This window comes from Asterias amurensis, chromosome 15, assembly GCF_032118995.1.
Source record: "Asterias amurensis chromosome 15, ASM3211899v1".
Classification (NCBI taxonomy): Eukaryota; Metazoa; Echinodermata; class Asteroidea; order Forcipulatida; family Asteriidae; genus Asterias; species Asterias amurensis.
The window spans coordinates 1,241,292-1,257,029 of record NC_092662.1 but is presented as its reverse complement, the minus strand read 5'-3'; the positions used below and the strand labels follow the sequence as shown (position 1 = coordinate 1,257,029).

General features: G+C 42.9%; 1 protein-coding gene across 1 annotated transcript in view; it reads left to right on the top strand.

Annotated features, from left to right (window-relative positions):
- Nucleotides 1-11,878, top strand: part of LOC139948376 (uncharacterized) — an 85,705-nt gene extending 73,827 nt beyond the window's left edge. The window contains exons 4-8 of the mRNA XM_071946516.1: nt 2,417-2,547; nt 5,245-5,292; nt 6,403-6,483; nt 11,080-11,283; nt 11,873-11,878. Coding sequence (XP_071802617.1) covers nt 2,417-2,547; nt 5,245-5,292; nt 6,403-6,483; nt 11,080-11,283; nt 11,873-11,878 — 470 coding nt within the window. The remainder of the gene's footprint in view (nt 1-2,416; nt 2,548-5,244; nt 5,293-6,402; nt 6,484-11,079; nt 11,284-11,872) is intronic.
- The last annotated feature ends 3,860 nt before the right edge of the window (nt 11,879-15,738 follow it).

Here is a 15,738-nt window from a genome sequence, read left to right as displayed (position 1 = left end):
GCTGATGTAACTACAACAGCTGAAGCTACCACAACTGCCGATGTAACCACAACAGCTCAAGCTACCACAACTGCTGATAAAACTACAACAGCTGAAGCCACTACCACTGCTGATGCAACTACAACTGCTCAAGCCACTACAACTGCTGATGTTACTACAACAGCTGAAGCTGCAACAACAGCTGACGTAACTACAACAGCTGAAGCTACAACAACTGCCGATGTAACTACCACAGCTGAGGTTACCACAACTGCTGATGTAACTACAACAGCCGAAGCTACAACAACTGCTGATATAACTACAATGGCTGAAGCTACCACCACTGCTGATGTAAAAACAACAGCTGAGGTTACCACAACTGCTGATCTTACGACGACAGCTGAAGCTACAACAACTGCCGATGTAACTACCACATCTGAGGTTACCACAAGTGCTGATGTAACTAAAACAGCTGAAGGTACAACAACTGCTGATGTAACTACAACGGCTGAAGCCACTACCACTGCTGATGCAACTACAACATCTGAGGCTACCACAACTGCTGATGTTACTACAACAGCTGAAGCTACCACAACTGCTGATGTTACTACAACAGCTGAAGCTTCAACAACTGCTGATGTAACTACAACGGCTGAAGCCACTACCACTGCTGATCCAACTACCACAGCTGAAGCTACCACAACAGCTGATGTTACTACAACAGGTGAAGGTACAACAACTGTTGATGTAACTACAACGGCTGAAGGTACAACAACCGCTGATGTTACTACAACAGCTGAAGCTTCAACAACTGCTGATGTAACTACAATGGCTGAAGCTACCACCACTGCTGATGTTACTACAACAGCTGAAGCTACAACAACCGCTGATGTAACTACAACAGCTGCAGCTACAACAACTGCCGATATAACTACCACAGCTGAGGCTACCACAACTGCTGATGTTACTACAACAGCTGAAGCTTTAACAACTGCTGATGTAACTACAACGGCTGAAGCTACCACCACTGCTGATGTTACAACAATAGCTGAAGTTACAACAACTGTTGATGTAACCACAACAGCTGAAACTACCACAACTGCTGATGTAACTACAACAGCTGAGGCTACCACAACTGCTGATGTTACTACAACAGCTGAAGCTACAACAACAGCTGACGTAACTACAGCAGCTAAAGCTACAGCAACTGCCGATGTAACTACAACGGCTGAAGCTACCACCACTGCTGATGTTACTACAACAGCTGAAGGTACAACAACTGTTGATGTAACCACAACAGCTGAAGCTACCACAACTGCCGATGTAACTACCACAGCTGAGGTTACCACAACTGCTGATGTAACTACAACAGCTGAAGGTACAACAACTGCTGATGTAACTATAACGGCTGAAGCCACTACCACTGCTGATGCAACTACAACATCTCAGGCTACCACAACTGCTGATGGAACTACAACAGCTGAGGCTACAACAACTGCTGATGTAACTACAACGGCTGAAGCCACTACAACTGCTGATGTAACTACCACAGCTGAAGTTACCACCACTGCCGATGTAACTACCACAGCGGAGGCTACCACAACTGCTGATGTTACCAAAACATCTGCTGATGTAACTACAACGGCTGAAGCTACCACCACTGTTGATGTAACTACAACAGCTGAAGCTACAACAACTGCTGATGTAACTACAACGGCTGAAGCTACCACCACTGCTGATGTTACTACAACAGCTGAAGCTACAACAGCTGCTGATGTAACTACAACGGCTGAAGCTACCACCACTGCTGATGTAACTACAACAGCTGAGGTTACAACAACTGCTGATGTTACGACAACAGCTGAAGCTACAACAACTGCCGATGTAACTACCACAGCTGAGGTTACCACAACTGCTGATGTAACTACAACAGCTGACGGTACAACAACTGCTGATGTAACTACAACGGCTGAAGCCACTACCACTGCTGATGCAACTACAACATCTGAGGCTACCACAACTGCTGATGTAGCCACAACAGCTGAAGTTACCACAACTGCTGATGTAACCACAACAGCTGAAGCTACAACAACTGCCGATGTAACTACAACAACTGAAGCTACAACAACAGCTGACGTAACTACAACAGCTGAAGCTACAACAACTGCCGATGTAACTACCACAGCTGAGGTTACCACAACTGCTGATGTAACTACAACAGCTGAAGGTACAACAACTGCTGATGTAACTACAACGGCTGAAGCCACTACCACTGCTGATGCAACTACAACATCTGAGGCTACCACAACTGCTGATGTAGCCACAACAGCTGAAGTTACCACAACTGCTGATGTAACCACAACAGCTGAAGCTACAACAACTGCCGATGTAACTACAACAACTGAAGCTACAACAACAGCTGACGTAACTACAACAGCTGAAGCTACAACAACTGCCGATGTAACTACCACAGCTGAGGTTACCACAACTGCTGATGTAACTACAACAGCTGAAGGTACAACAACTGCTGATGTAACTACAACAGCTGATGCTTCCATAACTACTGATGTTACTACAACAGCTGACGCTACCACAACTGCTGATGTTACTACAACAGCTGAAGTTACAACAACTGCTGATGTAACTACAACGGCTGAAGCTACCACCACTGCTGATGTAACTACAACAGCTGAGGTTACCACAACTGCTGATGTTACGACAACAGCTGAAGCTACAACAACTGCTGATGTAACTACAACAGCCGAGGCTACCACAACGGCTGATGTAACTACCACAGCTGACGCTACAACAACTGCTGATGTTACTACAGCAGCTGAAGCTACAACATCTGCTGATGTAACTACAACGGCTGAAGCTACCACCACTGTTGATGTAACTACAACAGCTGAGTCTACCACAACTGCTGATGTTACTACAACAGCTGAAGCTACAACAACTGCTGATGTAACTACAACAGCCGAGGCTACCACAACGGCTGATGTAACTACCACAGCTGACGCTACCACAACTGCTGATGTTACTACAGCAGCTGAAGGTACAACAACTGTTGATGTAACCACAACAGATGAAGCTACCACAACTGCTGATGTAGCTGATGTAACTACAACAGCTGAGGCTACCACAACTGCTGATGTTACTACAACAGCTGAAGCTACAACAACTGCTGAAGCTACAACAACTGCTGTTGTAACTACAACAGCTGAGACTACCACAACAGCTGATGTTACTACAACAGCTGAAGCTACAACAACTGCTGATGTAACTACAACAGCTGAAGCTACCACAACTGCCGATGTAACTACAACGGCTGAAGCTACCACCACTGCTGATGTTACTACAACAGCTGAAGGTACAACAACTGTTGATGTAACCACAACAGCTGAAGCTACCACAACTGCTGATGTAACTACAACAGCTGAGGCTACCACAACTGCTGATGTTACTACAACAGCTGAAGCTACAACAACAGCTGACGTAACTACAACAGCTGAAGCTACAACAATTGCCGATGTAACTACCACAGCTGAGGTTACAACAACTGCTGATGTAACTACAACAGCTGAAGGTACAACAACTGCTGATGTAACTACAACGGCTGAAGCCACTACCACTGCTGATGCAACTACAACATCTGAGGCTACCACAACTGCTGATGTAGCCACAACAGCTGAAGTTACCACGACTGCTGATGTAACTTCAACAGCTGAAGCTACTACAACTGCCGGTGTAACCACAACAGCTGCAGCTACAACAACTGCTGATGTAACTACAACAACTGAAGCTACAACAACAGCTGACGTAACTACAACAGCTGAAGCTACAACAACTGCCGATGTAACTACCACAGCTGAGGTTACCACAACTGCTGATGTAACTACAACAGCTGAAGGTACAACAACTGCTGATGTAACTACAGCGGCTGAAGCCACTACCACTGCTGATGCAACTACAACATCTGAGGCTACCACAACTGCTGATGGAACTACAACAGCTGAGGCTACAACAACTGCTGATGTAACTACAACGGCTGAAGCCACTACAACTGCTGATGTAACTACCACAGCTGAAGTTACCACCACTGCCGATGTAACTACCACAGCGGAGGCTACTACAACTGCTGATGTTACCAGAACATCTGCTGATGTAACTACAACGGCTGAAGCTACAACAACTGCTGATGTAACTACAACAGCTGATGCTTCCACAACTGCTGATGTTACTACAACAGCTGACGCTACCACAACTGCTGATGTTACTACAACAGCTGAAGCTACAACAACTGCTGATGTAACTACAACGGCTGAAGCTACCACCACTGCTGATGTAACTACAACAGCTGAGGTTACTACAACTGCTGATGTTACGACAACAGCTGAAGCTACAACAACTGCTGATGTAACTACAACAACCGAGGCTACCACAACGGCTGATGTAACTACCACAGCTGACGCTACCACAACTGCTGATGTTACTAAAGCAGCTGAAGCTACAACAACTGCTGATGTAACTAAAACGTCAGAAGCCACTACCACTGCTGATGCAACTTCAACAGTGGAGGCTACCACAACTGTTGATATTACTACAACAGCTGAAGCTACAACAACTGCTGATGTAACTACAACAGCTGATGCTACCACAACTGCTGATGTAACTACAACGACTGAAGCTACCACCACGGCTGATGATACTACAACAGCTGAAGGTACAAGAATTGTTGATGTAACCACAACAGCTGAAGCTACCACAACTGCTGATGTAACTACAACAGCTGAGGCTACCACAACTGCTGATGTTACTACAACAGCTAAAGCTACAACAACTGCTGAAGCTACAACAACTGCTGATGTAAATACAACAGCTGAGACTAACACAACAGCTGATGTTACTACAACAGCTGAAGCTACAACAACTGCTGATGTAACTACAACGGCTGAAGCTACCACCACTGTTGATGTAACTACAACAGCTGAAGCTACAACAACTGCTGATGTAACTACAACGGCTGAAGCTACCACCACTGCTGATGTTACTACAACAGCTGAAGCTACAACAACTGCTGATGTAACTACAACAGCTGAAGCTACCACCACTGCTGATGTAACTACAACAGCTGAGGTTACCACAACTGCTGATGCAACCACAACAGCTGAAGCTACCATTACTGCTGATGTAACTTCAACAGCTGAAGCTACTACAACTGCCGTTGTAACCACAACAGCTGAAGCTACAACAACTGCTGTTTCAACTACAACAACTGAAGCTACAACAACAGCTGACGTAACTACAACAGCTGAAGCTACAACAACTGCCGATGTAACTACCACAGCTGAGGTTACCACAACTGCTGATGTAACTACAACAGCTGAAGGTACAACAACTGCTGATGTAACTACAACGGCTGAAGCCACTACCACTGCTGATGCAACTACAACATCTGAGGCTACCACAACTGCTGATGGAACTACAACAGCTGAGGCTACAACAACTGCTGGTGTAACTACAACGGCTGAAGCCACTACAACTGCTGATGTAACTACCACAGCTGAAGTTACCACCACTGCCGATGTAACTACCACAGCGGAGGCTACTACAACTGCTGATGTAACTACAACGGCTGAAGCCACTACAACTGCTGATGTAACTACCACAGCTGAAGTTACCACCACTTCCGATGTAACTACCACAGCGGAGGCTACTACAACTGCTGATGTTACCAGAACATCTGCTGATGTAACTACAACGGCTGAAGCTACAACAACTGCTGATGTAACTACAACAGCTGATGCTTCCACAACTGCTGATGTTACTACAACAGCTGACGCTACCACAACTGCTGATGTTACTACAACAGCTGAAGCTACAACAACTGCTGATGTAACTACAACAGCCGAGGCTACCACAACGGCTGATGTAACTACCACAGCTGACGCTACCACAACTGCTGATGTTACTACAGCAGCTGAAGGTACAACAACTGTTGATGTAACCACAACAGATGAAGCTACCACAACTGCTGATGTAACTACAACAGCTGAGGCTACCACAACTGCTGATGTTACTACAACAGCTGAAGCTACAACAACTGCTGAAGCTACAACAACTGCTGTTGTAACTACAACAGCTGAGACTACCGCAACAGCTGATGTTACTACAACAGCTGAAGCTACAACAACTGCTGATGTAACTACAACAGCTGAAGCTACCACAACTGCCGATGTAACCACAACAGCTGAAGCTACCACAACTGCTGATGTAACTACAACAGCTGAAGCTACAACAACAGCTGACGTAACTACAACAGCTGAAGCTACAACAACTGCCGATGTAACTACCACAGCTGAGGTTACCACAACTGCTGATGTAACTACAACAGCTGAAGGTACAACAACTGCTGATGTAATTACAACGGATGAAGCCACTACCACTGCTGTTGCAACTACAATATCTGAGGCTACCACAACTGCTGATGCAACCACAACAGCTGAAGCTACCACAACTGCTGATGTAACTTCAACAGCTGAAGCTACTACAACTGCCGTTGTAACCACAACAGCTGAAGCTACAACAACTGCTGATGTAACTACAACAACTGAAGCTACAACAACAGCTGACGTAACTACAACAGCTGAAGCTACAACAACTGCCGATGTAACTACCACAGCTGAGGTTACCACAACTGCTGATGTAACTACAACAGCTGAAGGTACAACAACTGCTGATGTAACTACAACGGCTGAAGCCACTACCACTGCTGATGCAACTACAACATCTGAGGCTACCACGACTGCTGATGGAACTACAACAGCTGAGGCAACAACAACTGCTGATGTAACTACAACGGCTGAAGCCACTACAACTGCTGATGTAACTACCACAGCTGAAGTTACCACCACTGCCGATGTAACTACCACAGCGGAGGCTACTACAACTGCTGATGTTACCAGAACATCTGCTGATGTAACTACAACGGCTGAAGCTACAACAACTGCTGATGTAACTACAACAACCGAGGCTACCACAACGGCTGATGTAACTACCACAGCTGACGCTACCACAACTGCTGGTGTTACTACAGCAGCTGAAGCTACAACAACTGCTGATGTAACTACAACGTCTGAAGCCACTACCACTGCTGATGCAACTTCAACAGTGGAGGCTACCACAACTGTTGATATTACTACAACAGCTGAAGCTACAACAACTGCTGATGTAACTACAACAGCTGATGCTACCACAACTGCTGATGTAACTACAACGGCTGAAGCTACCACCACGGCTGATGATACTAAAACAGCTGAAGGTACAACAATTGTTGATGTAACCACAACAGCTGAAGCTACCACAACTGCTGATGTAACTACAACAGCTGAGGCTACCACAACTGCTGATGTTACTACAACAGCTAAAGTTACAACAACTGCTGAAGCTACAACAACTGCTGATGTAACTACAACAGCTGAGACTAACACATCAGCTGATGTTACTACAACAGCTGAAGCTACAACAACTGCTGATGTTACCACAACGGCTGAAGCCACTACAACTGCTGATGTAACTGCCACAGCTGAAGTTACCACCACTGCCGATGTAACTACCACAGCGGAGGCTACCACAACTGCTGATGTTACCAAAACATCTGCTGATGTAACTACAACGGCTGAAGCTACCACCACTGTTGATGTAACTACAACAGCTGAAGCTACAACAACTGCTGATGTAACTACAACGGCTGAAGCTACCACCACTGCTGATGTTACTACAACAGCTGAAGCTACAACAGCTGCTGATGTAACTACAACGGCTGAAGCTACCACCACTGCTGATGTAACTACAACAGCTGAGGTTACAACAACTGCTGATGTTACGACAACAGCTGAAGCTACAACAACTGCCGATGTAACTACCACAGCTGAGGTTACCACAACTGCTGATGTAACTACAACAGTTGACGGTACAACAACTGCTGATGTAACTACAACGGCTGAAGCCACTACCACTGCTGATGCAACTACAACATCTGAGGCTACCACAACTGCTGATGTAGCCACAACAGCTGAAGTTACCACAACTGCTGATGTAACCACAACAGCTGAAGCTACAACAACTGCCGATGTAACTACAACAACTGAAGCTACAACAACAGCTGACGTAACTACAACAGCTGAAGCTACAACAACTGCCGATGTAACTACCACAGCTGAGGTTACCACAACTGCTGATGTAACTACAACAGCTGAAGGTACAACAACTGCTGATGTAACTACAACGGCTGAAGCCACTACCACTGCTGATGGAACTACAACATCTGAGGCTACCACAACTGCTGATGGAACTACAACAGCTGAGGCTACAACAACTGCTGATGTAACTACAACGGCTGAAGCCACTACAACTGCTGATGTAACTACCACAGCTGAAGTTACCACCACTGCCGATGTAACTACCACAGCGGAGGCTACTACAACTGCTGATGTTACCAGAACATCTGCTGATGTTACTACAACGGCTGAAGCTACAACAACTGCTGATGTAACTACAACAGCTGATGCTTCCACAACTGCTGATGTTACTACAACAGCAGACGCTACCACAACTGCTGATGTTACTACAACAGCTGAAGCTACAACAACTGCTGATGTAACTACAACGGCTGAAGCTACCACCACTGCTGATGTAACTACACAAGCTGAGGTTACCACAACTGCTGATGTTACGACAACAGCTGAAGCTACAACAACTGCTGATGTAACTACAACAACCGAGGCTACCACAACGGCTGATGTAACTACCACAGCTGACGCTACCACAACTGCTGATGTTACTACAGCAGCTGAAGCTACAACAACTGCTGATGTAACTACAACGTCTGAAGCCACTACCACTGCTTATGCAACTTCAACAGTGGAGGCTACCACAACTGTTGATATTACTACAACAGCTGAAGCTACAACAACTGCTGATGTAACTACAACAGCTGATGCTACCACAACTGCTGATGTAACTACAACGGCTGAAGCTACCACCACGGCTGATGATACTACAACAGCTGAAGGTACCACAATTGTTGATGTAACCAGAACAGCTGAAGCTACCACAACTGCTGATGTTACTACAACAGCTAAAGCTACAACAACTGCTGAAGCTACAACAACTGCTGATGTAACTACAACAGCTGAGACTAACACAACAGCTGATGTTACTACAACAGCTGAAGCTACAACAACTGCTGATGTTACTACAACGGCTGAAGCCACTACAACTGCTGATGTAACTGCCACAGCTGAAGTTACCACCACTGCCGATATAACTACCACAGCGGAGGCTACCACAACTGCTGATGTTACCAAAACATCTGCTGAATTAACTACAACGGCTGAAGCTACCACCACTGTTGATGTAACTACAACAGCTGGAGCTACAACAACTGCTGATGTAACTACAACGGCTGAAGCTACCACCACTGCTGATGTTACTACAACAGCTGAAGCTACAACAACTGCTGATGTAACTACAACGGCTGAAGCTACCACCACTGCTGATGTAACTACCACAGCTGACGCTACCACAACTGCTGATGTTACTACAGCAGCTGAAGCTACAACATCAGCCGTTGTAACTACAACAGTTGAGGCTACCACAACTGTTGATATTACTACAACAGCTGAAGCTACAACAACTGCTGATGTAACTACAACAGCTGATGCTACCACAACTGCTGATGTAACTACAACGGCTGAAGCTACCACCACTGCTGATGTTACTACAACAGCTGAAGGTACTACAACTGTTGATGTAACCACAACAGCTGAAGCTACCACAACTGCTGATGTAACTACAACAGCTGAGGCTACCACAACTGCTGATGTTACTACAACAGCTGAAGCTACAACAACAGCTGACGTAACTACAACAACTGAAGCTACAACAACTGCCGATGTAACTACCACAGCTGAGGTTACCACAACTGCTGATGTAACTACAACAGCTGAAGGTACAACAACTGCTGATGTAACTACAACGGCTGAAGCCACTACCACTGCTGATGCAACTACAACATCTGAGGCTACCACAACTGCTGATGTAGCCACAACAGCTGAAGTTACCACAACTGCTGATGTAACTTCAACAGCTGAAGCTACCACAACTGCCGATGTAACCACAACAGCTGAAGCTACAACAACTGCTGATGTAACTACAACAGCTGAAGCTACAACAACAGCTGACGTAACTACAACAGTTGAAGCTACAACAACTGCCGATGTAACTACCACAGCTGAGGTTACCACAACTGCTGATGTAACTACAACAGCTGAAGGTACAACAACTGCTGATGTAACTACAACGGCTGAAGCCACTACCACTGCTGATGCAACTACAACATCTGAGGCTACCACAACTGCTGATGGAACTACAACAGCTGAGGCTACAACAACTGCTGATGTAACTACAATGGCTGAAGCCACTACAACTGCTGATGTAACTACCACAGCTGAAGTTACCACCACTGCCGATGTAACTACCACAGCGGAGGCTACCACAACTGCTGATGTTACCAGAACATCTGCTGATGTAACTACAACGGCTGAAGCTACCACCACTGTTGATGTAACTACAACAGCTGAGTCTACCACAACTGCTGATGTTACTACAACAGCTGAAGCTACAACAACTGCTGATGTAACTACAACGGCTGAAGCTACCACCACTGCTGATGTAACTACACAAGCTGAGGTTACCACAACTGCTGATGTTACGACAACAGCTGAAGCTACAACAACTGCTGATGTATCTACCACAGCTGAGGCTACCACAACTGCTGATGATACTACAGCGGCTGAAGCTAGAACAACTGCTGATGTAACTACAACGTCTGAAGCCACTACCACTGCTGTTACTACAACGGCTGAAGCCACTACCACTGCTGATGCAACAACAACATCTGAGGCTACCACAACTGCTGATGTTACTACATCAGCGGAAGCTACAACAACTGCTGCTGTAACTACAACGGCTGAAGCTACTACCACTGCTGATGTAACTACAACAGCTGAGGTTACCACAACTGCTGATGTAACCACAACAGCTGAGGCTACCACAACTGCTGATGTAACTACAACAGTTGAGGCTACCACAACTGCTGATGTAACCACAACAGCTGAGTCTACAACAACTGTCGATGTGACTACAACAGCTGAGGCTAGCACAACTGTCAACACTACAACAGCTGAGGCTACCACAACTGCTGATGTGACAACAACAGTTGAATCTACCACTACTGCTGATGTAACTACAACAGCTGATGCTACCACAACTGCTGATGTTACTACCACAGCTGAAGCTACCACAACTGCTGATGTAACCACAACAGTTGAAGCGACCACAACTGCTGATGTAACTACCAAAGTTGAGGCTACAACAACTGCTGATGTAACCACAACAGCAGAGGCTACCACAACTGCTGGAGTAACTACCACAGCTGAAGGTACGACAACTGCTGATGCAACCACAACAGCTGAAGCTACCGCTACTGCTGATGTAACCACAACCATTGAAGCTACCACAACTGCTGATGTAACTACAACAGCTGAGGCTGCCACAACCGCAGATGTAACTACAACAGCTGAAGATACAACAACGGTTGATGGTACCACAACAGCTGAAACTACAACAACTGCTTATGTAACTACAACGGCTGAAGCTACTACACCTGCAGATGTAACCACATCTGCTGAGGCTACAGCAACTGTCGATTTAACAACAGCTGAAATTACACTAACTGCTGAGGGAACTACAACAGCTGATGCTACAACAACTGCTGATAGAACCACAACAGCTGAAACTACAACTATTGCTGAAACTACTACAACTGCAGATGTAACCACATCAGCTGAGGCTACAACAATTGTCGATGTAACAACAACAGCTGAAGCTACAACAACTGCTGGTGTTACCACAACAGCTGAAAGTACAACAACTGATGAAGGAACTGCAACAGCTGATGCTACAACAACTGCTGATAGAACCACAACAGCTGAAACTACAACTGCTGATGTAACTACTATGGCTGAAGCTACTACAACTGCAGATGTAACCACATCAGCAGAGGCTACAACAACTGTCGATGTAACAACAACAACTGAAGCTACAATAACGGCTGGTGTAACCACAACTTTTTATGTAACCTCAACAGAAGACTACACAACAATGGTTCAGGCTACTACCACTCAAGAAGTTCAGATATCCTCAGGTTAGTGTTACAAATATTTTAAATTAAATGCTCACTTCTGGTAACTTATGCATTCGATTAAACCGGACATTATCAAAGGAACTACAATTATTTAAAAAACTGACTTTTTTTACTCCAGTGCTTACTGTTTCCAAAGAAACTAATCGTCATTGTGGTACTTTTTGTTTACATACTACTTTGTTTTGTGTCAAACTCATGCAACCTTTAACTTCAGCTTGACATAAAGAGCTGCCAAAAAAGGCTAGCCAAAGTGCTTTTGTTAATTTGGAAAGTATTTCTGATCACCATTTACCATTTGAAAATTGCTTTATTTTGCATTTTCTACACATTTTAACTGTTATACATCTTGTTCTGATTGATAGCCAAGATAACTGTTTCAGGAACACATACATGTCATCCATAAGGCTACTTTTGTTTGTCTGCACAGAATGTTTTGTGCACAAGAAACATTTTGTTGACTTTAATCAATCTTGAAAAACAAAAATCCAGTGTGCATAGGATTAAATCGTCAACAGAGTGTATGCAACACAGAGTTGTGTGTAATTAAATGTACCATACACATGATTAATTTTCATGGTTACAAAATGGCTTTTGAATAATACTAATACTAATAATAATAATAGTAAGAAGAAGAAGAAGATGGAGAACACTTACAATGCACTGGTATTCATCACAGTTGTTATGTGCAGTAACTATCTTTGGTCAAGTTAGTTTGAATTTCACCTTAGGATTAGGTTTAGCCAGTTTAGGGATAGGGGATAGGGAAATTCAAACCATCTTGTTACCAGAACTGACACAAATGCATTAAAAAAAATTAATTTTTGTTCACCTAAGTGTTTTGAAATTATTTTCACTTTACTTGCACATTTAATTATGTTATATTGCTACTCGTGATCTGAAAATGGGCTTGAGAAAACAGGGTAATTTCTGAAACTTAAAAGAATATACTTACAATAGCGTTTTGACTTAAACAGCATTAATGGGCATGTTTGGTAAGTGCTCAAAATTGCGTTCAGCATAACATTTTATTTTGTAATGAGCAGCAGTGAGCTGTTGAGAGTTTTAAATATGAGAAACTTCTCCCTCGAGAGTATTGTAGTTTTATAAGAAATCGGTAATTTTTCACCTTAATATTTGAATCTGAGAAAAACCTCGGTCCTAAAGCCTTATCAAGCAACTGAAAGCACCCACATTTTTGCAACTTCGATTATCAATAGAACATACATTTTCACAGATTTGTTGTTATATGCTTAAGGATACATTTAGTGAAAAAAATTGTCTTTGACACTTAACCAAACGTGTCCACTGCCAATTAAAGTCTCGTGTGCACGTTTTATTAACCTTACTTAAAACATCGCTGACAAAAAAACACGTTCCAATTATGTCCACAACATAAATACACTTGCTTGAAATCTTAAGTTGGTTCAATTTGAGGAACACACGTTTATCAAGATAAATTTTTCCGGCATTATTCATTCGCCATAATTATAAAATTCACTCTTTTAATTATAACTTTAACTACCATCGCTGTCATTTAAAAAACTCTTACTAACAACATTGTTATCAGTTTGCACATTTTGTTGAGTGAATTGCACTTGGTTGATGTGCTGTTATTAATTTTTCCGTTTTGTCGTGCTCACAAGCAAAGTTGTTTTTCAACAATCACTGGCAACATGAACATCCACTGCACGTTCCACAAAGTACAGTGTCATTCCATCTCATCAGCCGACTCACCTTAACTTAACACATGCTAACTACTAACCTGATCTGTGGCCGAACATGAGTTTCCATTGAAACATGGTTTGCTTCAAAACTTAGTTTAATTGAACTCCCAATGTAATACAGGGTGAGTGATACAGAGCATTTCTGATTTTTATCATATCAAACAAAGGACACTCCTGATTATGAGGAACAAATAATGAATTAAATTTATTATTCTTATGGGGAGTTATGTCTATCATAATTAAGGTACTCATTTTGCAAGCTGTCCACAAAAACTATGACAAAACAAAATTATGTAAAGTTAGCATTTTTGTTGTGTAGATTAAGTCAATCATTAACATGCCATGGACAGTTACAAACATGAGTGATTTCAGTAAAACAGGCTTTACTTCTCTGAGAAATTATCCTTTTTATTCAGATAGGAATGCCAGAATGCTTGCATGTGCTTCCCTGTAGTTTTGAGGGTCAGTTGTTGTTAGTCATAAACCTTGCTCAACTTCTTTATGACTCACTCTGTATAGTACATTTCGATTTCACTCTAGAAACTAAAACCACACACATTTTGCACAGTTGCACCCAAAAGTTTAGGTGTCGGTAGGGGTCAAAGCTTTCACATGGCTGCTATCACAAACGGTATCATTGATCATGATTTCTCAAGCCCTTGTGGCTAACCAAACCCGAGGCACTAAACAGCATTACACAAAATTAAAGTGTTAAAATTGAATTGTAATGTTACAAAACACTGAAAGTAATTCAGTATGGTCTTGTACATTATTATATAAATAAGGTTATTATTATTGTTGTTTTCATTGTTACATGTAAATGCACCTATAGTTATTTTTAAGGAGTGTTTGCGGCCATTTGTGATGTTGACCTGTTTACCCTTCAGTGTAAAAATGATACACGATTTAAGTATAACAACAAAACCAAGCCTACAACTTCCGGATTTACAGGCGGGGCACTGGAACATTTAGGCGCTTCACATTTTGTCAATGTATGATTTTGGGGTACCATACCAGAAACATTCACTATGAAGCTGTTCTATAACTAGAGATCCAAAAGGTGCACAGCTAAGAATTGGAAGTTGAAGGAAAACGAACTGGCTACATACTAACTGATTCTGAGTTAAATACGGTTAGCCTACAATTATTAGAGCAGCACGAAACAAAAATAGCACTAACATTGTTTTCATAAACCTTCATTGATTGAAAAAATACTAAAAGGTTGGCTACTAAACTGAATTCCCTATTACACACTGCAAGATGTCACGAAACTTTACAGCCACTTCTCAGGTAAGAAGATTGAAATAATATATGTAAGTTTTAAACATTCAAAGTGATCATTAATCTATGATCACATTATTATGATATAAACTGTCATGAGCTTTAGGCCGGGCATACTTAGATTTCTAGCTGTAAAACATCTACTCTAGAACTGCACGGGTCCTGGGTTCGAATCCATTTCGAGTGTTTTACTTTTTGCATAACTCCAGAAAGTAGTAACAGTATAAAGAGTAGTTTACACACGTCGGAATATGGTTACAACCAAATTAATACCAGTTCTTTGTATTAATGCCAGAGAAGGCATGAGTATTCAAAATGTTTTGAAAATGTCTTGTTTGTTCTAAAAAGTTAACGATTATCTGACTAGTTGGTCAGTTGTGAAATATCATTGAAATATCATTATGCATGGATCATGTATCATACCATATATTCATTTTTCATTAAAAAACTTTTCTTTGCATTTATTTTTACTCTTTAACACATGAT